We start from the raw sequence: 27,114 nt of genomic DNA on the forward strand, positions 1-27,114 counted from the left end.
GTTTGGGAATGCCCAGTGCAGTGTACATTCTGGACAGTCCCCTCTTCTTCCCCTCAAATTCTGTGACTTATGTGTAAGACTCATTTTCAGTTTTTCTTGATTTTTGCCTCATTTTTCCCAGACTTTAAGAAAGCTATTATTTTTTAAATTGATTTTCTCCTGAATTTTAGCCCACGCAGGTACATGAAAATACAGATTAAGAAAATCCAATCCATTACATTAGATAGATGTGTTAATAATAAATTAGTCTAAATGTAAATATGAGACTGTTGGTTAAAATAAGGCAATGTAGTAGGAGATACACAGCATGCATGTGTACTTATTGACAATATACAGTTAATGAATTAAATCACATCATTAAGCTACTTTTACTTTAAGTGCTCTTACTTTTCTCTAAGGCCTTGTCTACACTAGCACTTATGTCGGCAAAACTTTTGTTGCTGGGGAGTGTGAAAAAAACATTCCCCTGAGCGACATAAATTTAGCTAGCTGTCATGTGGACAGCTTGTTGATCTGGTTTTATTACGTGGACCAGAGAGCTTTCTCCCATTGGCAGAATGCAGCTACATGAGTGCTTAAGCCAGCAAAATTTTTGCTTCTCAGGGGTGTGAAAAAAGACAAAAGTTTTTTTGGACATAAGCGCCACTGTAAACAGGGCCTAAGCGTTGCTTTTTTTCCCCTGTCCTCCCATCCCCCCATCATTAACCCTGATAAATACCCAGAAAACTCTGAAGTTGATTTTTGCACCTATTTTCACCTTTGTTTTAGTTTTTCTAATAAACACCAATAAATTCCTGGGAAATTTTCAACAAAGTAAAAACTGAAAGCAAAGGGCCTGCCTTAAACGAGATCCTGAACAAAACCCCAAGGTGCTGTTAAGAGAGCCAGGGCGGTGAGTGAGCAGGGCGGAGGGCTGGCTGCGACCACTCCCAGGACCCTGGGGCTGCGAGCGTGAGGGCCCGGGGCTGCCAGTTGTTGTTAGCAGACACACGTCTTAGCGGCGCAGGCCCATGACGAGGAGATGGAGACGGGACTGGGCGCTATAGGCCTTAGGATGACACGAACAGCAGGGATCGGGCCTAGGCGCCTGGGGCTGCATGAGCAGAGCGGGTGGGGGCTGGTCCTAGGCGCCGGGGCGGCAGGCGGAGAGCGGGCGGGGGCGATACCAGGCCCCGGGGCGGGGGCTGAGTCACGAGTGTGGACCCGACCGCAGGACAGGATGGGTGGTGAGCAGTTTCCCTAGCAGGTGCGTGCGCCGCGCGCCGGCCGGGAGACGGGGAGTGAAAAAGCCGTCTTAGGCCTGGCGAGTCGAGCCCAGATCAGTGCGTGCCTGGTTGCACCAGCTCCCCCGCCGAGCACGAGGTCAGCGCTCCCTACCGGCCCTGGGGGGGGCTCCCTGCAGACAGCGCACGCTCCGCCTCCTTCCGTCCCCGCCCACAGGGACACGGGAAGGGTGGTCACGTGCTGGGGGCGTGGCGTGAGAGCCTCTAAGATCACATGACAGGGGCGCGGGCCGGAGCTGTTGCTGGTGGTCGGGATCGGACGGAGGGAAACTGACCATGGTGGGTGAACGAGAGCAGAGCGGGGCGGCCCGGCCCGGCCGCTCGGGGCAGTGAGTGGCGCTTCTCCCGCTCTGAGGTGCCGGCGCGGCCTGTCCCGTGCCCCTGTCCGTGCGCGGCGCAGGCCCGGGGGCTGGGGAAGGGGCTTGGTGCGGTAGGGGCCGTGAGAGGAGAGCAGCAAGGCCCGGCCGGGGGCGGCGCCTCGCTCGCTCCCGGGGGAGGGGGGGGACGCACGCACCTAGGGAGACGTCGAGTCCCACCTGCGGCCCCGAGGCCTGGCTCGCGGGCGCCCTCCCTTGCCCGCGTCGTGTCGCTGGCTGAGCGGCGCCCGCGCTCGGTTCTTCCACGGGGCGCTGGGCCCTGCGCGCTGAGCCTTGGCTGGGGCGGCTGCCCGCCCGCCCGGCCGCCTCCCCCCAGTCGGTGATGTTCGACCTCTGCTCCGGCGAGTGACTGCACCGCCCTGGCTTCGCCTCCCGGCCGGCCCTGCCTCGGCTCATGCCGTTCGGCCGGCGGCACGTTTTGATCGCTCGTCGCTCCGCTGGGCTGGGGCTCCACTGCACAGCTGAGCCGCAGGGCCGATCATCCCCGCTCGTGCGAGTCACTGTCGGCGGCGGGGCTGCACGGCGGGCCCGGGGGGCGGCATAGCTTGGGCTGCAGAGCCTGTGTTTGGTGGGGAGGGGCAGCTCGCCTGTCAGAGCCCGGGCTGAGTTCGCGGCTCTTCATTCCTTTACTTACCCCCTGCGCACGTTTGGTTCGGAAACGGGAGCAACAAAAAACTGGACCCAGTGCCACGTGAGTGGGGTCACTTCTCCGACTGGCACCGAGCAGTAAATATTTTATGTAAACACCTAGACTCTTCCCCTCAATAGTAACAATATTTTTTATTATTCCTACTAGGGATGTAAAAATTAGTTTAATAAGAAAATCAGTCTAAATGTTCTGAAAATAGAACGGTTACACGCAGGGGGAAGCAGGGCAGCTACTGCTGGGGGGAGGCGTGGAGCCCAGCGCGGGGTGGAGGGAGTCACAGCTGGGCTCGACCCCCCCCCCCCCTGCGCTGGCTTCGCTGCTTCCCGCCCCCCCCCATAGGGAGCCAGCCCAGGTGCCACTACCTTGGTGCTAGGTTCTGCATCTTCTTTCCCCCCCATGGCTCATGGGGAGTCTACCTAGCTGTGGCTATAGCCCTCTCCCCCAGTGCTGGGCTCCGCACCTCCCTCCCCCATTGTTCACAGGGTGCCAGATCAGTTGCAGATACCTCCAGTGATGGGCTTGGTGTTTCCCCACCAGCAAAGCAGCTGGGCATCTCTTGCTGGCAGGGAGCCAGCCCAGCTGCTGCTCCCCTCTGTGCCCTCCCCCCAGTTTAAACAGTAATTAGTTGTTTAAAACGTTTACACAGCTCATTACTGTTGAAAGTTAACTTTTTATGTCCCTAATTCCTACTATATGAGTCCTGCCAGTGTTCTGGTCTATCCAAACTTGATAACTTGATCCTTACTTGAGGAGTTTATAGACTATTTCAGTACAGGCTAAACGGTTCTGACATGTTTAGTACAGTAAGTACATGTTGTGTCATCCGGAATACCATATAACACCCTGAAAGTGTGAACTTCTTGGTTCAAGATTACTTATGTATTTGCCTGCATATGCTTATGCCTGCATATGCATACGCTTAGGGTACCATATACATATGTAGCAGTCCAAAATGCTTTACAAATTCTATAGAGGGGTTATTTAAAATGCAACTGCCCTGTAGTTGAAAGTGCACAGCAGTAGTACAGAAAGGGTCATTTTATATTGTAAGAGTTTGTCCACACTAAGACACTTAAGACCGTTAAGACTGTGATTAGCTTGCCCTTACAAGGTGTTTCTTCATTATCTGATCTTGCTAAACCAGTCCACCAGCCACCTTTTTTTTTTTTTTTTTTTTTTTTTTTTAAAAAGTGGTTCATTGCCTTAGGAGGAATCTCTTTTGGAGAAAGCTTGAGATCAGTTGGACAAAATAACTAGGATATCAGTGTGAAAAATGAAGGTTTTCACTTTTGAAAAGCCTGTTTTTTGGAATGGCGTGTTTTAAAAAAGTCTTACCCTGGAAACTCCAAATTTGTATTATTTATTCATGCTAGATGAGAACTACAGTAGTACTTTTGGGAAGGTGGATGGTTAATTCAGAAGTTACACAGTGAACCCATGAGTCTCGCAATGGTTTTGCTATATTTGTAAGATCTGCAGTCTTTGACTGCTAATCTTGCATATGAAGTTTTCTTGGATGGTATGTTTACATATAAGCTATTTTGACAAATTGGAGGTGATGGTGCTTTTATTTAAAGGCTTTATTTCCCTTGGAATTAAAGCGTAGGCCAGCCCATAAGAGAACAAGTTAAAATTAGTATTGATGTTCAGTGTCTTATGAGTACTCATACTGCCAACCTCTGTTTCTGTGGTGACTGTGTTTTAGTGGTTCTCTATAATTTGTGAAATGCTATGAGATCCTTTTAGATGATGTGTGCTGTGAATGTAATGTATTTTGGTTTGGATGTAACTGTGCATAAAATTAAATTTGATGCATGTAATTGCTGACTACACGCTGAAAGGAGTACTACATGGTTAAGGATTAATGTGCATGTAGTCCTGGAAAAGTCAATAAAATGTTAAACTTAAAATATTTCTTGTGTACTAATGATTTGGGAATTCTTCCTAAAGAACTAATTTAGCTGGAAACTAAACAGATGTAGCTCATATAGTCACAAAGCAAGCTTTTTTGCAGTTCCACTTTTGAATGTGAATCTCTATTCAGCACAGACTTGAAGACTTCCCTGTTAGATGTGAGCTCCTCCTTGGGCTGCTTTTGAGCTTCATGTTGTGGCTACACTACAGCGCGTATAGCGGCCTAGCTGCCCCGATGCAGCTGTGCTGCCATAGCGTTGCTAGTGTAGACACTAAACCAATGGGCGAGAGTTGTCCCATCAACTTAATTATTCCAGCTCCCTGTGAGTGGTGGTAGGTATGTCAGCAGGACATCTTCTCCTGCTGACATACGTTCTGCTGCTCGCAGGGGGGTTGGAGTAATAAAGTCGATGGAGGACAGCTTTTCCCACCGACATAGCACTGGCCACACTGGCGCTTAGGTCAGTGTACTTGCATCACTCAAGGGATGGCTTATTCACACCTCTGAATAATTTATACTGATGTAAGCTATAGTGCGTACATAGCCCTCGACTTCCACTTAGTACTGGGTAGGTGTAGCTAATTTAGCTTTTTTATGGAATTGTGCACCACTCTTTGTAAAGTGAATTGGGGCAGTCTGCCGGAGTAATGAGCTCTAAGTAGAAACAAAGTACAGAGATCTCTTTCATTTAGCCTTGTGTATCTTGACGTATCATGTGATAAAAATTGCTTTTTATGTCCTTGCTTCAGCCTGCTTTGCAGATCTGTGTTTTTTCTGTTTTCCCTATACAATGTGACTCTTGCTGAAGTGAGAGCTTTCTTTTCAGCAATGCCTGCTGTTTGGAACAGCTTTCTTGCATCATTAGTTCTACACTTCATTTAAGATTTTAGTTAAATACGTCTCCTCTTCTTTTGACTCAGTCTATGCTTTCCTTGTAGTGTGGTGGGATAAAACTTGTGAAGACCCTACATAAAATGAGGATGTATATTCTTTACTGAATACCAAATTTACTTAGTAGAAGTGAGGGATGACTACATCTAATTAATATATATATTATACGTACTATAGTTGGTTCACAGTCTAGGACCAAAAAACCTCTCGTTCCAGTTGTGCTGTATTTCCTGCAGATCACTGTCCCATGTCTTTCAGTTTGTGGCCTATTTGCTCCTATTCCAATAAACAGCTTGTAAGAATGACATGGTTTCCTAACTGTAAGAAATCAAGGTGTGTTTTTTTTTTTGAACCTGGATTTCTCAAGAATGATTTAAAACTATTGAATCTCAGTGGAAAGTTGCGATACTAATAATTAGGGTGGGGCTGAATTTTTTTTCCTGTTTCTGTAGATGGAAGAAGCAAATGCACAAGTAACTGGTATTTTTAATGGTGGTAATAATTGAGTACTAGAACTATCTACTTGTTCCTGTTGTAAATAGTCACTTTTGCATGGACTGGTTGCTGCTGCTTGCTGCTGACCTTATCTTTAATTATTTGCTAACCGAGTACTGTCCCATGTGGCTGTTAGGAAACTACTTGTGTGTAACTTTTTAAATAGCCTACTGAAATGATTTGCGTATTCTAAGAATTTCTGTGCTGTACATCTGTGAACTAAGATCTGTCCTTCAGTACACAGGGAATTTGTGTAATTGGGAACATACTTTCTTCTCCATCACCTAGTCTTTAATTAGTATCACAACTACAAATAAAATATAGGAATATGTATTTCATATAGTTACCTTTACCCCTGTGATCTAAAAAAAAAAAATTTTTTTTTTATTACAGAGTTTTCTTGGAGGCTTTTTTGGTCCTATTTGTGAGATTGACATTATTCTTAATGATGCAGAAACAAGAAAAACAGCAGAAATTAAAACTGAAGATGGCAAAATAGAAAAACATTTCCTCTTCTATGATGGTGAATCTGTTTCAGGAAAGGTAAGGGGTGTGTGTGCATGTGTGTTTCTAAAAAAAAAAATCTTTTTACTTTTTGTAGCACATAAATGTAAATTAGATATCAAACGTGATGCTGATTTTTCTTCGGATTAGATAAACTGGTCTGAACAGCAGCTTAATTCTCTGGTCTGCATTTCATCTTAAAGGGCAAAAAATTATCTGTTCTATACCTACTTGTGACTAATGTGAACTTAATTGCCACACTAACTAATACAGAGGAATTTAACGAGAACCTCTGTTTTGTATATTTGTTAGTCATTGCTGCTTCCTTTTATCTCTTGTTTTCTTCCGATCTCTGAAGAGGCCAGTATAGCCAAAGGCAGCTCTGTCATTTTGAAATAATTTTTCGTGTTGGAAGCAGTGATCTTTGGAACCTGAGAGAGGAAGAAGGCCAAGAAGGAACCATTTATAGCAATAGTCTTTGGGCCTCCATTGCTCGCTTGTTCTGTACATTGTGAAGTTATGCCTCATGCCCTGAAGTGGCATTTGATAGCACATGAGAGGACCTTCAGCTCAGCTGGCCACCAATTCAGTAGGGGGAAAGTGTTTTGACAGCAAATTGGGAAAGGATTAGGAAGCCTAAATTGCATCCAGCAAGGAGCCAGGGAACGCCGATTTGTTCAGCATCTCACTGGGGAGTGCCTTATGCTTATTCTGGTCTTGTCTTAACCAAGCTTTTTCCATACCTTCGATACATTCCTGCTCTAACCCCTTCCTTCCCTCAAAGGAACTGAGCTAGATGTTGCATTCTAGGGCTATTTCCTCAACAGGCACCTCACCCTGTCTGTCAAGGGATCTATTAACCATCAGGAAATGCTCCCACTTTTCAGATCTACTTCTAAGGAATGTGTAGACTCCTCAGAACTAGAGTGTGAATCCCTGGAAGGTCATTCCAGAGGACTGAAAAAACTCAAGAGTCAGCCTGTGGTGTGTTCTTCTTCCTTTTAAAAAAAAAAAAAAAAAAGTACTAGCTTTCATATACTCACTGATATTTTTAAAAAAGGAAGACAGTCCACATTGCATAGCAATTGCTGAGAGGCCCCCGAGGAGCTTTGACCAAAGCGGCTGCAACTGGATCGGAAGACTGTTGGCTCCTCAGGCAACTTCTCCTCTCGTCTCCCCTTTTCCTCTTCCATCCCAATATAACTGCTTGCATAATCTCTTGTGCCCTCAACCCCAGATGCTAACAGATCACTAGTGACATATTGGACTGCAGGGTGTACAGAAATTTTTGAGCTCTCAGCTCCCAGTTAGGAAATGCTATACGCTTCATATTTCCAGTGTCCTTATAGAGAGGATCTTCTATCCCCAGGAGAAGAGGTGGCTTATTCTACTCATGAAGACCAATAACCTGCTTTAAATAAATAAAATGGACAGTAAATCTGGCTTTCCATGATTTTGTCCAGGATTCTCTTAAATTGGTATCCAGCACTGCAAGCTCCTTTCCCCACTGTGAGGGACCTATGTTTACTAGACTTGGCCAAAATAAATTTAAGCACAGTGTTCTCTAGAGGCTAACACACACATAAGATGGATCTAGGTTCAGTTGTATGGAAATCTGGAGTGCAAAACAGTTGACCTAATAGGATTCAGATCTTAAACTGAGCAGTGTCCAGGCTCATGTTTTGACTTGTGGGTGGAATGTTCTTGAAGTTAAGCAATGAAGGGGAATCTCAAGCACTTTGCAAGGTGACATGAAGGAATTTCTGTGACCTCCCTCGATTAATCTTTAATTCCACACGACGATAATCAAAGTAAAGAGTCTTTTGGCTGTGAAACTGTCATCTAGTTGCTTAACTTTAAGTGCAATGATAAATCCTTATATGTAAGGACTTGTCTAAATGAACATTTAGTTGACAGCAAGGGGGGCGTGTAATTTGATGCACTAATGTGCCACGAATTAAGTATCCACATGGACCCTGTTGCCATGCATTAAGTGTCCTAGTGTGCTTTAATAAGACAGGAGTAGATTAAAGTGCACTACGGAGCAGCTAATGTGCAGCAGCAGGGTCTACACAGGTGCTTAGAATGTGGCGCTCCAGCACAAGGTAGACTTCAGCAAAATAGGTTGCAAAACTACATGTTCATCTAGACAACCTTTAATAGCTGTCATGCACATTGGGAACTTGGAACATGGGTTTTCCTGTACATTTCAAGATTGATTTTTGTTTTAAAACACACAGGAGATTTCTCAGGTTGGAGGCATATAGGGCTGCCATGAGTCTCAGAAGTGCATTTGAAAAAAATTAAAATCTTAGTTGTGGTGGATATGGCATTTGGCCAACAAATCTGCCAAGCTCTTGTACTACAGTTCATAGCTCCTTGCTCCCATCTTTGAACCTACCCTTTGGTTTGTTGGGCTTGATGTGTAACTCTGCCTTAGCCAGAAACGTGAACAAAAGATACAGCTCTAGGTACCAAGTACAGGTGGTCTAGTCTTGCTTTCTTCTTGAATGTGCCAGGGAAGTGCAGGCTGCGCCACAAGAAAACTTGTTGTTTTGATCTGGTTCCATCAATACATACAGTTCAGAATTCTATTGCAGCTGTGTAATAAGAATCCTATAGTAATAAAATATTACAGGTTCATGGTTTACAAAAGCTGCAAAGAGATGGTGGAGCTTATATGCTAGCTGGAGGATGCTAGCTTACAGTTAACTGCCTTCCAGAACTCACTGAAAGCGGTGCTGTTTCAACCTTCTCTGGCATTGCATCTTGGATAATTAAATTCTTTTTTACTGTAGTAGCAGCCTGCTATGTGCATCAAGGCATATGGTCTCTCTTCTGCTATGCACTCAAGTGCCATTCAATGAAGCACACAAACGTAGAACTTGCAGACATTTGTGGCAGAAATGGTGGTTGCTCACACTTCTGTCAATTAAAGGTGTATCCATATGAGTAGGAGTCTAAAGTGCTACTGAAAGATGCTAGTCTCTCCATGTGAAGTTGGAAGCTGGGCTTCTGTTTTATCCTTAGGTGAGACAAGAGCAAATGGGCTGAATCTCACCAGTTCTTCTCATATGCTTTTCCTCCCAACCCTACTCAAGGCTCCAAATGCTCTAAATCACCTGTATTGGGAAGAGCTGGTGAGAGGACTGGGGGTCTGCTCAAATTCTAGTTTCTTCTTTTATTCTAGGGACAGCAGTAAGGCAGCTGGACTGGCAGGAAGCCACACTTGCTGGGGGCTCTGTGGGTGGATCAGGAAAGAGTAGGGAGTTCAGCACTCGGGTGGACCGGCTTAGTGTAGTGCGTTGCTTTCCAAACTCTCGAAAGCTGATCTCTCTCCAGGAAAATTAAATCAATTGCATCTCCACTCTAACCCTGCCATGAGTTGTCATACTTCAGAGTTTTAATTAAACTAATCATAAGCTTGCCCATACATCATTCCTTAAAACAGAAGTTTGTTAATAAAGTAACTTGTATTCAAGAATTTATTTAAAAAGTGAACTAGAATATCCATTTTAAAGTTTACTGTAATATATTACTTAAAATGTTATAGTTGGCAACATGTTTGTTAGAGAAGAATTCCTGTGCATGAGGTGTGAGGTCCTCAGGTTTGGCTTCTCCTCCAAGGGGTTTTGATTCCCTACTAGGCTTCTTGGGTGTGACTACTCCTTGAAATGGGGTGTGTGGAAAGAGATATTAATCTCAAGGATCAAAACAGTTAAAGGTACTATGAACTTTGTGTCCAACATTAAAACTAATGCAAAGTCTAGGGTTTTTTCTACAGAGGCCCTGATTCACTTGGTTTCTTGGCAGATACCCAAAAGCATTTATTCTGAAGTTGAAAGCTTATGATCAAACACAAGAAAGAACAGGAAATAAAAAGCATTTATATTGAAACTGAAATTGAGTAATTATGCAAAAAAACCCACAACCGCTTAATGTATTGAAGTCTCTCTCCTTTGGGAGGCAAAAATACGTCTCATTTTAATTTTTAAAACCATTCCCAGAGAGCAGTTATCAGTGGTTGGTAGTCAATTTGGAAGGGCATATTGAGTTGGGTCCCACGGGGATCAGTTTTGGGTCTGTCTGTTCAACATCTTCACCAATGATTTAGATAATGGCATAGAGAGTGCACTTACAAAGTTTGCAGACGATACCAAACGGAGTTGCAAGTGCTTTGGGAGGATAGGATTAAAATTCAAAATGATCTGGACAAAACTGGATAAATGATCTGAAGTAAATAGGATGAAATTCAATAAGGACAAATTCAAAGTATTCCACTTAAGAAGGAACAATCAGTTGCACATGTACAAAATGGGAAATGACAGCCTAGGAAGGAGTACTGTGGAAAGGGATCTGGGAGTGATAGTGGATAACAAGTTACATATGAGTCAACAGCGTAACACTTTTTTGCAATATAAAGCAAACATCATTCTGGGATATATTAGCAGGAATGTTGTAAGCAAGACAAGAGAAGCAGTTTTTCCACTCTACTGTGCACTGATTAAGCCTCTGTTAGAATATTGTGTCCAGTTCTGGGTGCCACATTTCAGGAAAGATGTGGACAAATTGGAGAAAGCCCAGAGAAGAGCAACAAAAATGATTAAAGGTCTAGAAAACATGACCTATAAGGGGAAATTGGATTTGTTTAGTCTGGAGAAGAAGACTTAAGGGGGACATAAGTTTTTCAAGTATGTAAAAAGTTGTTACAAGAAGGAGGGAGAAAAATTGTTCTCCTTAACCTTTAAGGATAGGACAAGAAGCAATGGGCTTAAATTGCAGCCAGGGAGGTTTAGGTTGGACGTTAGGAAAAACTTCCTAACTATCAGGGTAGTTAAGCACTGAAATAAATTGCCTAAGGAAGTTGTGGAGTCAGGAGATTTTTAAGAGCAGGTTAGACAAACACCTGTCAGGGATGGTTTAGATAATGCTTGGTCCTGCCATAAGTGCAGAGGATTAGATTAAATGACCTCTCGAGGTCCCTTCCAGTCCTACTGTTCTATGATTCATTAACAATCTTTCTTTGATGAAAAGGAAAGAGGTAATTTTCCTTTTTGTCCTGATGTGTGAAGGCTGTTCACTACTTCTGTTTTTAACAGACACAAGGTGGAGGAGAGACAGGCTAGAAAAGGTGGGGGAAATAAGGCTTTTGTTGAAGTTTTTGGAACACTGGATGGCTGGCCAGTTATGAATGGATGCTTTGGCTGGCAGATCAACCATGCATGACACCTGTTGCTTGGACCATGATTTGCTTTCCGGTCAGGGACATCATTTGGTTCGGTCCTTCTCCTTTGATGGGATGGGGTTGTAGCTCTCCTATCTTGCTGTGCTGATGCAGTGCAGTTGATTTCAGGATTCAATTAAAAGCAGAGAAAGAGAGATGATAGGAGGACAGAAAGAGGGGCAGAAAGTAACACAACAGGGATGGGAGACACAACAGGATCTCGTGTGCCTCTGTGGTGTTGGCAATCGGGTATCCTCACTGATTACCTGAGAACTGGATTTTATGATTTTCAGGACTCAGGTGAAAAAACAGATTTCCTTAGACAAGAGCAAGGCCTGATGGCTTTCCTCTTGGGAAGAAAATCCTTTTGGTCTGGTCTTCTCCTTCTTTCTTGGGTTTGGGGAGGATGAGAAGCCCGAGAGTTGGAACGAGATAAGACCTGGGAAGAGAGATTCTTTTCCAAGCCTTCTTTTAAGAACCGCAAAATGTTGTTGAGAGAGGGAAAGTGGGTGGTGTATTTTGTCCACTAATTATCCCTACAATTGATATGTCTGATATTAATTCATTAATTTATAGTTCCACATCTCTTCTTTTTACCAAGCATGATTTCAACACATAGCTTGAATTAATTATATCAGGAGGCCTTTTTGTTTAGACTAATTCAATCTGTCTCCTTTTTGTACCTTTTCGTAATGGGTCATACCAGTGGTCCATCTAGCCCAGTATCCTGTCTTCTGACAATGGCCAATGTTAGGTGCTTCAGAGGAAATGACTAGAACGGGGAATTATCAAGTGATCCATCTCGTTGGCCATTCCCAGCCTCTGGCAAACAGCTGGGATAGACGGATTGCTCATAGCTATTAATGGACCTGTCTTCCATGAATTTATATAGTTCTTTTATGAACTCTTTTATAGTCTGTCTTCACAACATCCTCTGGCAAGGAGTTCCACAGGCTGAATGTGCATTGTTGTGTGAAGAAATACTTCCTTTTGTTTGTTTTAAACCTGTTGCCTATTTAATTTAATTTGGTGACACCTAGTTCTTGTGTTATGAGGAGTAAATAACACTTCCTTATTTACTTTCTCCACACCAGTCATGATTTTATAGACCTCTGTCATGTGTGTCCTGTCCCCATTTCCCTCTTAGTCTTCATTTTCCAAGCTGAAAAGTCCCAGTCTTCTTAATCTCTCTTCATATGGAATCTTTCCCATACCCCTAATCAATTTACTTACCCTTTTTTTTGGTGCCTCTTTCCAATTCCAGTATATCTTTTTTGAGATGGGGCGATGAGATCTGCATGCAGTATTCAAGATGTGGGTGTACCATGGATTTATAGAGGCAATATATTTTCTTTCTTATTATCTATCACTTTTCTAATAGCTTTATTTGACTGCCACTGCACATTGAGTGGATGTTTTCAGAGAACTGTCCACAGTGACTCCAAGCTCTCTTTCTTGTGTGGTAACAGCTAATGTAGACCCCATCATTTTATATGTATAGTTGGGATTGATTTCTAATGTGCATTACTTTACATTTATTAACATTGAATTTCATTTGCCATTTTGTTGTCCAGTCACCCATTTTTGTGAGATACCTTGGTAACTCTTCGCAGTCTGCTTTGGACTTAACTATCTGAGTAGTTTTGTATTATCTGCAAATTTTGCCACCTGATTGTTTGCCCCTTTTCTAGATCATTTATGAATATGTTAAGTTTACTGGCTTGTAATGGCCAAGATCGCCTCTGGAGCCTTTTAAAAAAAAATTGGTATCACATTAACTGTCCTCCAGTCATCTGGTACAAAAGCTGATTTAAATGATAGGTTACGTACCACAGTTAGTAGTTCTGCAGTTTTCTGTTTGAGTTTCTTCAGAGCTCTTGGTTGGATACCATCTGGCCTTGGTGACTTATTACTGTTTAATTTATCAATTTGTTCCAAAACCACCTCCAGTGACACCTCAATCTGGCACAGTTCCTCAGATTTATCACCTAAAAAGAATAGCTCAGGTTTGAGAATCTGCCTCACAACTTCAGCTGGGAAGACCGATAGAAAGAATTAATTTAGTTGTGCTGCAATAACCTTATCTTCCTTGAGTAATCCTAACTACACCGACATAATCCCTTGTCTCTTGTTGAGGTGGTTTTATTTTGTCTGCAGAGTAGGGGAGTTACATCGGCGGGAGAAGGATTTCAGTGTGTACACCTCCACTGTTTTGTCAACAAAAGTTGACTTTTGTCAACAAAACTGTAATGTAGACCAGGCCTTAATGTTCTCCTATGGTATCTGAGTTAGTGCCTCTGAAGACAAATGAGGTAGTTTACACCTGAGCCATTGGTTAAGGTTGTCTGAAAGCTCAGACAGATACTGTGTCAGCTACACTTAGTGTGAGCAAAACTTTCAAAATATAACCTAACAACTAGAGACTTGCTCTTTTAAAATTAAAGCTGAGACTGCGGAGGACAGCTGAGAAGTATGCTGGATTCTCCCTCCTACTCCGAGTCCTTTGTGCTCTGAGGACCCATTCACCACACTTTGGGGAAACCCCTGATCAATGCTTAGTGAATGTCTTTGGATGTAAATGCTGCTTTTAACCGCAAAAGTTGCAGCTATCAGATGGGTACCATAAGAGTAATAATCTCTACCATTCCTTGTTGACAACTCATCATATTAAAAGTAGACTGAGATTGGTTTAATTTGCTGATTCTTTCTCTGTGCAAAAAGTATGGGTCATGGAGGAGGGAAGAACAAGTGCTAGAGCTGTGCAAATAACTGATTTCTTTTCCCCCAGGTTTGCAGGCAAAAAACACCTGTTTTGGGTTGGATGATACATTTTGGACCTGAAACACATTTTATTTCATTTGTCTTAATAAAACTGAAGTAAATTTAAAAGAAAATACTGTTTTGTATAAAAAAGTTAAAATGTCAAAACAAAATATTTCATTTTTTTCAGGTTTTTTGACTAAAACAATTAACACAAACTTGCTAAAAGTTTTCATATACATTTTTGCCCCACAACCCCAGTACAAACATTCAAAAAGCAGAACAGCTAAATGCCCAGCAGCCGGAGCCTGGGTTAAGCACTGTTGTCACAACTGTCTGTAACACATTCATTGCATATTTGTGCCTGGGGGAAAAAGATTGTGGAGGGCAAAGTCAAGTCTTAAAATAGATGCCTAATTAACTGAGCATAAGACAGATTCCAAATGTAGGGGGCTCTGAGGGAGCCCCAGTGTGGCCCACAAGCAGCATCTTGATGAAAAGTATATGCTAGACTTCTGCTTCTCTTGAACCCTTTTGTGTTAAGGGTGACTACTGGGATTTGGGACGGGGTGGGGGATTGGAGACTGGTGTTGGGCTTCCCCAGGACTTATCTTTCATATTAATACTGGATAGGTTGGCAAACTTTAGCGCCTTACCTGTTTGACTGCACAGCTGAGTGAACCTCCTCTTCATCTGTAGTAGTCCTATTACCTTATCTTTATCTCCCATTCAAATCCCCAAAGGGGTCAGATACCAAATTTGGATCAGGATGTCAAGCTGAATGATCACAGCTGGTGGTGTTGGATGAGGTGGTAGCTGGATTTGGCAATGTGAAAGCAGAACCTCCATCCCTCATGTATCTCCAACCGTACAGATGAATAGTTCACATTTAATTAATAAGGGTTAACATGCCATTGTAACCTGGGTACAATGGTACTAGCTTGGTGAGCTGACAGCTATTGTCTAAAACAATGAAACTTCAATAGTTTAAACACCTATATAAATGCTTTCCATTTTGAGAAGTAAATCAGCAAAGATCTTTTCCTGGCAGCTCTTCTCTCCTGATATGGTTTTAGTCCTCAAGAAGATTATACAAGGAGGAGGCAAAAGTTGTCTAGTCAGATGACTACTCTAAATAGGAGATTTGAGCTGCCAGGAATAAAGGAAATTCCTGATCCTGTAGTGGAGAATTACTAATTTGATGGCAATTTTACAGTCCTTTGGACATTCTTTATCTGTCCTTAATGCATCCTCTTGTCTGTATCCCTTAAGGCAATACACAGTCTTAAATTCTTAGCAATTATGGAGTGGAAAAAGGCAGGGAAGGAAAGTAGATATCCTTCTGGGCACACCCAGATAACTGATCTTTTCCCAGAAATGAAAGTGAACACCTGCTGTTCTACAGTGGGGAAAAAAGTATGAAAGCCTCCAACTACTCTTCTTGTTTTTGCAGGTGAACATAGCCTTTAAACAGCATGGAAAGAGGCTAGAGCACCAAGGAATTAGGATTGAATTTGTAGGACAAATTGGTGAGTTTTTGAAGCTACCAATGGGGTGTGGGTAGATGTGATTTATGGAACTTTACGTTTGTGAATGTTGGCATTCTGACTCAATCCTCATGATTACATCAGGATAGTGGTTAATAAGTGCTGAAGTAAGACAGTATCATTTTAACTCAGAAATAATGTGCTACTTGTGCTCGTCAGAAACTGAAAAAGAAGTAGTACCAGGCAGTGTGCTTGACATTTACACAATTTAATGGCACATGTGGTCATTGCACAACTATGTTCACAATCCAGATGGCATTTTACAGTCTTAATCTGCATACTCGAAATGAAGACCTAGGAAAATTTACACTTTTGTTAAACCACAAGTGGCAATTGCATGAAAAATAGCACCCAAAAATTTACCTCTCCTCCTTATTTCTTAGTCTTCTTTAGAGTATCAAATCAAAATGTCAAGCATGTGCCTGCTATGCAGGCCTAGATTACTTTTTTGTCTTTAATCCTTGATATAGAAGGACAGAGAGATATAGGAAAAGAAGGGTGGTGGTGGCCTATAATTAGCTATTTCTAGAAATACTTCTGTGACCCTTCCATACTTCTAAAGTATAGTTGTTTACTGTTACTCTACATTAAGTAAGGTGTCTAATTATCTCAAAGTGCCGAGATCTATAAAATTGCCTGGTAACACGGCATTAAACTGGAGTTCATTTTTTTTTCATTCAGATTTGGGACTAAGATTGTGAAGAATCTGCATCATGTAGTTATGTTTAAAGTTCTATCAATAACTTCTCCCAAAAATACTTGAAATACCCTCTCTATACACCTTAGATGTGTTATGAAATTCCATATTTTCTGTTTACATTAGAACCTCTCTGGCTTGTACAAAATATCTCTCTGCCTCAGCAAAAATTTAATAACAAAATGCTGTAGTGAGGTGGTAATTAGTTTTTAGATATATTTTTGTAAAACTAACTAATTCATGAAGTAATATAATTGTTCATTTGACAACTGTTTAATTTTAAAGTACGTTTGCAACATTCTTTTAATTATGATCACTTCTGCAACATGCAAAAAACAGTAACTTATTTGTCTCCTACTGTTCTCTTGTATTTCTAACAAGCTAATTTCATGATATATTACTTGGGTTGTCATATTTGTAAATATGAACCTGTTTAGAGTAATCATATGTTTAATAAATTGTCCCTAGCAGACAATTACAAATAAACTTGAGTCAATTGTCAAATATTTTAACTCATGGTGATAGTCACCAGCTGACAATGTCTCTTTCCAATTCTGAATTGTAAGTAACTTACTCAGGTTGCATGTAGAAATGGTTTTCTTCACGCAGGTTTTGCAAAGTTAAAAATATATCGTGTGAAGACTGTGTGGCTCAAAGATTTAGTAGTAAGGTGAAATACTAAGTGTCATATTCAGCCCTGGGGTAAATGGATTCAACTCCATTAGTCAGTATGCATCTGTTTACAGTATGACAGAACTTGGACCCAAGTGACTGGTTCGAACTTACCTAAGTTGGTAGTAATGGCAATATACCTTCTGCCAGTTTTTTTTGGTAACTTGTAGGAGACTAATTGGTGGTTGCAGTCCTATTTCAAATGGACAGGTGGTGTTAATTGTGTTTTTTGCCTTTCTGCTGTAACTGCCAGAGACTAAATGGACATGGATACTGTATTACAATCTGTTGGAATTAATTTATTTCTGCAGGGTGTTACTGCGACACTAATTTAACCAGAAATTCATCTATTAAATCCAAAGGCTGAATGCTATTTATACAGTTGTTCTAAATAATAAGCAATTTACTATATCCGAACAGAACAAAACAATTATAAGCATTTGATCAAAATACTTACAAATGATAGATCCAGGAGTGCTCAGACCCATATTGGTTGGCTCCAACTTGATCAGGAAGGTATTAGCAATGAATGTCTAAGAGCTAGTCTTTTTATACCCTTTAACAAACCAGTGATGTGTCTGTCTGTTGCAACTTAGCTGAAAACCAGGTTTTGGTCATTTTGGGTCATTGCTGGTTCAACACAGCACTATCCGCTATTTTTTAACTATCCCTGATTATTGGGGCCTTTTCTTCTCTCTTTATCAGTTGCTTTCAGGTGCTGTTGTTGTAATTTGATGCTGAAGATTGCTGACTTCAGTTTTTCAAACACCTTTTTGCTGAACGTGTTCTAAAGTCCATTGGTCTGGAGGTGAATTTAATTCCTCTCTTTTCCTCTCCACATATCTCACTCCCAGCAGTCAGAATAGAACTGTAAAAAAAAAAAAAAAGTTTCAAATGACGTTCATTTCAACATCTGTGATTTATTAAAAAACTTTGTTCTGACTTCTTGTTTCTCAATTTCAGAACTCTTCAATGACAAGAGCAATACTCATGAATTTGTAAACCTAGTGAAAGAACTGGCCTTACCAGGAGAACTGACACAAAGCAGAAGTTACGACTTTGAATTTATGCAAGTTGAGAAACCATATGAATCCTACATTGGTGCCAATGTCAGATTGAGGTATGAAAACATTCATTTAAACAGGCAGATTCTATGAAATTTGATACTAGAATCGGACATCATGTTAGGTTATATGTAAAACAGGCTCAGTGTGCGTTCAACAAAATGATAATTCTGTAAAGTCTGCTTCCCATTAAGTTAGTTGTAAACATAAAATTAATGCTGTATTACTGAACTAAAATTTGTATTTTTCTCCAAAACTCTGTATATGGAATTGAAGGATATTACTGTGCTCACGCTCAAAATGGCACTCTTTGTGGACAGACAGTGAGATTCCCACCTAGAAAATGGGCTGGTACTTCATTCATTTCACCTGTTTATGAAATCCTGTCCTTCTGTAAGTTGAAACTTTCTGAAGTGCTGATTTTGATTCCAAATAAAACATGGGAAGTGGCATGCTTTAGCGGAGGTCTTAAAGGGATAATTCTGATAGCTGGCACTTATCTCTTTGGAAGCAGCAGGATCATATGGAGGGTTAAATTAAAGACCACTCAAGACATGTGCTGGTCTCCCAAATCTCTCATATTCTAAGGCTGCTTCTATATACAAAAATGTCTTCAGTTCTGTTCATGCCAGACCAGTTCTCTGTAGGATGACACCCATCTCCCCCTCTCCCCCATCAAAATGCTATATGTCCCCTTTTTTGAACTGAAAGTTAGCTTATGAATAAAAAATATTTTTCTCAAGTACAGTGTTTCTTTTCCTGTTAACAAAGAACATAAGGTAAGAAAATAACATTTGAGACGCTACTTAGTATAGATTGAAAACACCAAGATAGAAAGTAAACTTGATACCTATAAAGAAATCATGTAGTTGAGAACATAAGGAGGATTTTTATTTATAGAACTCTGATTCTTGATACACGTCAACATGGCTAAAGGAAATGAGACTGGAGGTGTTGTGTGTTGCTAAGACTTTGACTTGACTAGCTAGTGAGTAAAACAGTGGATAAAATTCTGTAGAATAGTGGGTTTAATAAGAAATGTAGGTCTAATTATTGAATATAAAATGACCCTCTTGCAGTTTTATTTTGGTTTCATTAGAGGGTCACCATGGCAACTTTTTCCATAAAAACAACATATTCTGCATAACTGAGTCTCTGTTAACTTTACTGTTTACTTTGTAGGTATTTTCTTAAAGTGACAATAGTAAGACGACTGTCAGACTTGGTAAAAGAATATGATCTTATTGTTCACCAGCTTGCAACATACCCAGATGTTAACAACTCGATTAAAATGGAAGTAGGCATTGAAGACTGCCTGCATATAGAATTTGAATATAACAAGTCAAAGTAAGTGGCTCAAAATCACACAAATAGAAGTACTCAAACTGACCAAGAAGAGAGAAACTTTTGATGTAATGTAGATGACTTAAAAATGAAGACTTATCATAATGATTCTTGCATTATGAGCTTTTTAGGCCTAGAGTCTTGGAAACAAAATGATCAAGCATAAAGGCAAACATTTCATTTTTAGAGTAGTTGCCAAGTGCCATTTTCAGTGCTTAATATTCAGTCTCTTGCAAACTTTCTAGTAACTTTGACTTCTGAAATCATGCTCTCTACTTGGATAACTTTAGTGCATTCTCAGCTGGAATCTGTCATGGTCGGGATGTTCTAGCCTCACTTGAGTGGTTGGGAAATCCACCTTAGGAGAAGAGCACTGTCTGGTTCAGTTTCAGAAATAAAAATTATGTACTTTGTTTTTTCTTTAAACTCTACCTAAAATCATGTGTATTTGGTAAGCCTTTAACTGAAAGCCATGTCTGTTTTCCTAAAGGTATCACTTAAAGGATGTGATTGTTGGAAAAATTTATTTCCTCTTAGTAAGAATAAAAATCCAGCACATGGAGTTGCAGCTGATCAAAAAGGAGATCACTGGAATTGGTAAGATGAGCAAAAAAGGAAGAATACAAATCTGAGCTTTTAATTTGTGTATCATTAAAGTGAATGCAAACCTAACAGTAAGACTTAGTCAAAGATATATATTGTGGTTTTGGTTCATCAGACATTTTAATGAGTTTTCTGTTGATTTAGGGTTCAGAATCAGATGTCATATCTAGTACAAAGTACTTGATCTAATAGTAGTGGACTTCTACTTCATACTGTATAGAGCTTGCTTTGGGGATGGAGAGCTCATCATGTATCACTTAAATTTACACACTACTTACAAAACTCTTGACACTAAAATTATGCATCAGCATGAATTGTTTGTTTATTCACTTCAGTCTAATCTGAAATGGTGGACTTTTTTCTTTTTTTAAACAGTTGAGGAGGTAGGTGGTGTCCTTTGAACAGCAGATAATTGTGAAGACAGAGTAAAAATTTCACAAATGCCTAAATCGTATTAACTTTCAATGAGATTTAGATTCCTTTCAGTGAGACTTGGGGCTCAAAAGTAACCCTTGAAAATGAGACTTACAAGCCTACATTAGGCATTTTTGAAAATGTTGCCCTTCATCTACATTTCCCCTTTGTTAAAGGAGATATATAGTATATGCAAAGCATCCTTTTCTTTTCTTTTTTTTTTTAAAATGTGGTATGTGCCCTGTTCTGCTGCTGATGTCTTATAGGAAGACATAAGCAGCAGAACATTCTTATAGGTCTTCCTTGAGGATTCTTCTCCTTCTCCCCCCCCCCCCCCCCGTAACTTTACAAACATAAGTGGTGTGTTCTTTCTTCCCTGGCTTTTTTTTTTTTTTTTGCTGAAGGATGACTTGGAGGTCTGGGAATTTGAGTTCTCATGCTTAAGCTGAAGAGGTGGTATTGCTGCATTTTTAATAGACATCCGTGTCCATTAGTCTTTGGAGTTAAATAGGTGTTCTTAAAAGCAAACTAAAAACAGCTTTTGTGATGCTAGGGTTTTACAAGCTCTTCCGTCACCTTATAGTTATCGAAGGTAGACAGGACATGAATTTGTAATATGTAAAAGATGCAAGAAACTTTCTTTCCTTAAAACTTAAGGTGCTTTAATATATCAGAAAGGGTGCAAATAATTTCTTTTCCTTTGCAAGTCAACCTTTACACATCCTTGAAGCACTGCTTTTTTGCTAAACTCCTCATGACTCATAGACTTGATACCGAGCTACTTGATCTACTCTTTAATTTGAGGAATTACTGTTGACAGTTAGCACTATGTCCATTTCAGAAAATCAGCATACAACTTTGCATTTACCCATACTATATGTAGCTCTACCTAGTATGTTCTGTCATTTTTTATGAATGTAAGCACTAGTGGAAGTAAAGAGTTTTTTTTTCTTAATATACACATACTTTCTTAAGACATACAAAGGGTAACCAAAAGGTTTGTGTCATTTATAGTGAAAACACTGTTCTTGGGCAGGAATTGCCATAAGACAATTCTTTGGAGCCCTGTAGTTTCATTGAAAAAGCATATCAAATAAATGTTCCAAAAAGTCTCAAGTGAACATCTTGCACTTTTTATTTTTAACCAGGGCCCAGTACCACAACAGAGACAGAAACTATTGCAAAGTATGAAATAATGGATGGTGCACCAGTCAAAGGTAAACAGTTGCGCTTGCACTTTGGAGAACATTCTAGTGTAAAAATTATAACTAGGCTTTTAAGATGATTTTGCTTCTGTATGGATAGGAGTTGGTTGTCCTGAAAAAACTACATTTGTCTTTGGGCTGTGTAAATGGTACAGTAAGGTAGAATGCCCAAAGCTGCAAGTGGCAATAGTTATTACTTCCCCTAGACATAGGGGCTCCAATCATGAAATTTGTGTTTGAAGGTCATTTATCTTACTACTGCTACTCACCGCCACCAAAACCTGTGATCTGATTTGGGATTCCACTTCAAGTCTCTCTACTACACGAACAACTCACTATATAGGAGGAAGTAAAGAATATTCTTCCTAAGAAGGGGGTAGCAGTGCTTCTTTTTTCTCACTTGACTGCCATGTGCTCCCCTTCTTTACTAGTATTTTTAAAAACTTCCATCTCAGCTCTCCACCATATTTGCCTCTTTGGAAGCAGACGCTTCAGCAAGTTTCTGAGTACAAGACAGCTACTACCTGTTGTCAAGACTCAGTCTTGCAGCTGCTGCCCATGATCCCTTAGCACAACTGTGCTATGAATATTTGGGTGCTTCTAAATTACAATAACTCAATGGGTGGAAAAGATACTATTTTTTTAGACCTCGTCTAAACATAAAGTTACACCAGTTTAACTAATGGTGTAGTTTTAAAATTTATTTTAGTTAAGTTGGTGCAGCTTTGTTGGACCAATGAAAATTAGTCCGGTTAAATACCTGTGTGGACACATTTATCTGTTTAAACCTGGTTGCCCTTAATAGGGCAAGCTGTGCTGATATATCTGTTTTAAAACTGGTTATAAATCTGCTCACAAAGGGATTTAACTAAACTGGTGCAAGTGTGTGTGTGTGTGTGGGGGGGGGATGTCAAGCCCCTAGAAAGTTTCCTTTTTCCTCCTGAGCTATTGCAGCAAGTATCTTGGGGACTTAGAAGCAATCCAAGACTTGGTGTGGCCAATCAGTGGGGCAGGTTCTGGAACAATTAGGAATCCTGAGGGAAGATGCTGACTGCTAATGACTCTCAAACCTGCTTCCAGAGAAGGGTTTAGGGACGGAGGGAGGGAGATGGTAAATAAAAGTAGAGGAAAAGAAGGATCTCAGGTCTTACATCATCTGAAGAAAAATCAGTGGGAGGAAGTAGGCAGGGAGGGTTCTAGTTTGTAGTGGTGGGAGTGGGCAAGCTGTCAGTACCACTTGAATGGTGACCAACCTTCCTTGAGCAACTACTTTAGGAACCTGAGACAAGACTAGAGAGCAATATTAAACCATACTTTCTGTGACAGGGCGTCTGAAGGTGATGTTGCAAAAACTCCAACGAGGATATGGATCCTGCAGATCCAAATCAGTCTGATCCAGATGAGTTTGATTCAGGCATGGCTAAAGAACAGTAACTGATCAATAGTTGTCTGATCTAGTTTTGAGTAAGAATAGTTTTCCTCTTGACTTGGAGTTAGTATCCACACTTCTTCAAAATAGCTCTGACCACAAGATTTAGATTACTTCAGTAAGTGATGGGTTAACGGTAGCTCTCTCAGATTAAACTAATTCTAACATTTCTTTCCTCTTCAAGGTGAATCAATTCCTATAAGACTTTTCTTAGCAGGCTATGATCCAACTCCTACAATGAGGGATGTGAACAAAAAATTTTCAGTGAGATACTTTTTGAATCTAGTGCTTGTGGATGAAGAAGATAGACGATACTTCAAACAACAGGTATGGTGTTGTACAGGCTGGAGTCTTGTGACAGGATGGCTTTTTATTAGGCTTTTTTGTTCATATTTGGAAACGTAAAATAAGTAAACTCTGTGCTACAAATTAAAATGTGAAAGGCATTTCTCCCATTTGCTGTACTGAATAGCATGTGCACAAAATTTAATTTGCAAGTGAAGAGCAAGAAGGGGATGATAGACACTATTTTTAACAAAGATGAGGTATTGTGTGGTACAAAATGCAAGGAAGACATGATTGATGCACTCTAAATAGCCAGACAGAACAATACAGATAGCAATTGCTTTGTGTCTAAAAGAAGGCTATTAGAGCATTATTTTTAATTACTGGATGTGCAACATTTAACTTGTGTTTCTTCATCCAGCATTAACCCACCCAAGGGATTTGAGGTGGTTCCTGGCATAAGAGAGTACAAGGGTAAGGGTGTGAAAAGTGTATAAAGGGCAGGGTGGGTACTTTGTGACCATTAGAGGAAAATAAAGATAGGAACAAAACTGAAATCACGTAAATATGGCTTTAAAGTGTGAATAAGAAGCTTGAATGTAATGCAGAAAGGGGGAGGAAGCCAGAAGGATTAGAAGAGGGGAGTGGCATGATTTGGGGAAGAAATATTATTTACCTTTCATTTGTTTGATAGCACAGAATAGAAGCAAAGTGAGGATTTGAGTAGCCAGAGAGGAGGTGACTGACTAGAAGAGAGCACAAGACACATGGACATACAATCTTAATATTCATAAACTGAATTGCTTGTGTTATTAAATCAATTTGTACCTGATTAGTAGAAATACAACTTATTACGGAGCTTAAATAAATGGTGAAGCAAAGTATTTTGGACACCTTGCATCAACAGAACGTATTCATTTTGAGGCTATGGGGTTAATATTTGAGCAGACATACCACTATACTAAATGAGTGTTTTGCTTCCCCTAAATAGGAAATAATTCTTTGGAGAAAAGCTCCTGAGAAACTGAGGAAACCACGAACAAACTTTCACCAGCGGTTTGAATCTCCAGAGCCACAAGCATCTGCTGAGCAACCTGAAATGTGAACCGCTATCGGAGGTGAAAAAACTGTTGTGACACTTCAGCAGGTTAAAGATGGCAGCAGCCTGTAGGAAAAGAGAAGGCAAAAACTCACATTACAACTGTCTTCCTTCATCTTACAGTGCTGCATTTACCATATTACTAAAACATTCGTCAAGTAAACATTCAAGTGTGTATATACATTTAAAATAAAAGGCTTTCTCAAACACTGGAACTTTCTTAAGCTACTATTTTATACTGCACATTTTACTTTCATTTGATAATGTTATGCACTTTTTATGCATAAAACTTAAACAAATCTAGTTATATTTTCCATGCATGTAGGCTTGTATATTTATTTTTTTGCTAATCACCTATAATATGTAGATTTAAAGCATTTCTCTCCCTTCATGTCATTTATCGCATGCATACCTCAAATGCTGCTTATCTGCACTGGTTTTGAAACCAACAGATAAGTATACTTGTCTAAATTACACTAAAAATCAGGGTTTATGGTGGATTTTTTTTGTCCTAGGAATGTTTAAAAGTCTCATTCTAGATATGTAAACATTGTTTAAGACTTCATAAACCATGTACATATACATACCACAAACTTACTTTACCTGTTTGGAGGCTTCTAAGACCATACATGGCTCTCAGGGGCTTTGAAGCTTGTATCCTTTCACAAGAATGTTCACAAACAAATTTGTTCCCAGGAAGAATATTTTAGATATGTGGTGACTGTTGCAGTTCACTCTAACCATATTTGTTTTTACTTAGAACTTCCAGAAACTCTCACTTCTTCTTCCACCTATTGGTGTTTTACTTTAACTGAGATGGTGGGGGGGATGGAAATGTTTTAACATAGTTTAATCATCAAGCGTCAGCTAAGACAGTGTGTTCTTGAAATCGACTTGTTTCATGCACAATATTTACTCATCTCTTGGATTCACCAACCTACTCCCGTCTTTGCAGCCTACTCCCTTGCCATCCTGGGTGAGGAGGAAAAGTGACTGCCTTTCAGAAGAACATCCTTATTCTAGTCCATCTAGGCCTATAACTGGGGGGGGATGGGGGGGAGCAAACTGTTGGTTTTTTTTTAAGAAAGATATTTTTTGAACTGGTTGAGTCCGAAAGTGTTCAGAAATTTTGTCTAGCAAAAGACAGATTATTTTTGGTTTACTCGTCTCTTGTGTGAGTTTAGAGTCTTTGATCAAATTACTTAAACAAGTTAGCCTCCATTTGTTCACTCTTAAGCATGTAGTCTGTTATCAGACATAATATATGTGGCTTGGGCACAAAATGAAGCTTGCTGTGTGGAAGGCTACTTGCCCTTGTATTTCACTTGGACTATAAACAAGACTTTCTAAACTTCAATGCAAGTGTCATTGGTTTACCTTACTTTATGAGTAAGCAAAATAATTGAATTACACTTCTGTAAAATGTTTTACTACTATGGCGCTTTGATAAAACAGACAAAGATTCTATGTACTATAAGCTGGGGTATTTCTCTTAAATGTGGATATCTGAGTGCAAAATTAACTCCCTCATGTAAGTGCCTGTTCAGAATTTTTTTAAAAATATGCCAAATATTTTCATGATCACTTGCATGTTGTAATCTGGAAACTATTCCAAGAGACTTTGAAAACTGATTGTATTTAACCAGCCTCAGATTGTGCAACCATGTATAATAAACAAGAAACACACTGAGCCTCTATTTGAGTTATTAAAATTGCTGTGTTCTCACTAAAACATGTGAATTGTCTTTAATTGGAATGTACGCTACTGAAAATACCATTTGCAACAGATATGAATGTATTTTGAGAATGGAACACCTGGGTTAATATCTTAACAAATCTGTATGGTATATAGAATCTTAAGTAATTTATAGTTACTAGCCTCAATTCATCCTATGTCAGCGAGAAAATCCATCCCCATCAGAGACTTATTTTTTGCCATTTATGAAATGAGCTAGTGGGCTTAGTTCATTTCCTAGTTTTTAACTTTTTGGCAGTCTTCTCAGAGAAGCAAATGATTGACAGTTTAGTCTGCATGATCAGTCTCTTCAGGGCAAAGTAGTTTCTCAGGCTGGTTTTGGACATACTTTGGAAAGACAATATGTGAAAGCTCACACAACTGATGTACTGATACCAATTTTTATTGAGATTTTAGTTTTTTCAAGGTTTTTTTACATCAGAACAATTGGCTTATATTGAGTTAAGCATATATGAAATATACTCTCACCATACGTTACAATCAGAAATTCTCTGTATGCATAACTCGAATGGCTGAATAAAGATTTCAGACTTTGTTTAATCCTTTAAATCAAGGTTAAAATTAAGAAAATTGATTCAGTAAAGATATAAACATTTCAAATTACAGGCTTACAGTTTATTAAATTAGCTCAACACTGGCCTAATAAGCATGAAGTTACCTCAGATGTTCCAGGGTGCTCTAGCTTGACTCTAACACAGGGCTTTATATGAGACTATGGTCCCAATGTTTACTATCCCAAGTCTTGGATCATAAAATCTTGGCGCAAGTACACTGTGTGTAGATTTGCATGGCATTTGACAAATTAATACTGTATAAACTAATATAACAAAACCCTTAGTTACTTGTTTGTCTGAAAAGTAATGATTGCTTTTTCAGTGGTAAAATTCAGCAGATTTCAGTA

General features: G+C 40.1%; 1 protein-coding gene across 1 annotated transcript; it reads left to right on the top strand.

Annotated features, from left to right (window-relative positions):
• The first annotated feature begins 1,429 nt into the window (after positions 1–1,429).
• VPS26A (VPS26 retromer complex component A) lies at positions 1,430–26,189 on the top strand. The gene is made up of 9 exons (XM_067552646.1): positions 1,430–1,562; positions 6,004–6,153; positions 15,552–15,627; positions 17,978–18,134; positions 19,261–19,425; positions 19,913–20,019; positions 21,588–21,656; positions 23,258–23,400; positions 24,350–26,189. The coding sequence occupies exons 1-9, from the start codon at positions 1,560–1,562 to the stop codon at positions 24,461–24,463; spliced, it is 984 nt and encodes a 327-aa protein (XP_067408747.1). The 5' UTR covers positions 1,430–1,559; the 3' UTR covers positions 24,464–26,189.
• Positions 26,190–27,114: the final 925 nt, after the last annotated feature.

This window comes from Emydura macquarii, unplaced genomic scaffold (genome assembly GCF_026122565.2).
Source record: "Emydura macquarii macquarii isolate MOO-44397 ecotype Brisbane River unplaced genomic scaffold, CSIRO-AGI_Emac_v2 contig_1390, whole genome shotgun sequence".
In the NCBI taxonomy this organism is placed as follows: Eukaryota; Metazoa; Chordata; order Testudines; family Chelidae; genus Emydura; species Emydura macquarii.

What these genes read in the sequence shown, in the direction of transcription:
- VPS26A (XM_067552646.1), top strand. An exon ending in GTGAATCTGTTTCAGGAAAG is followed by an intron (nt 6,154 to 15,551) that starts GTAAGGGGTGTG and finishes TTGTTTTTGCAG; the next exon opens with GTGAACATAGCCTTTAAACA. An exon ending in GGATGGTGCACCAGTCAAAG is followed by an intron (nt 21,657 to 23,257) that starts GTAAACAGTTGC and finishes TTCCTCTTCAAG; the next exon opens with GTGAATCAATTCCTATAAGA.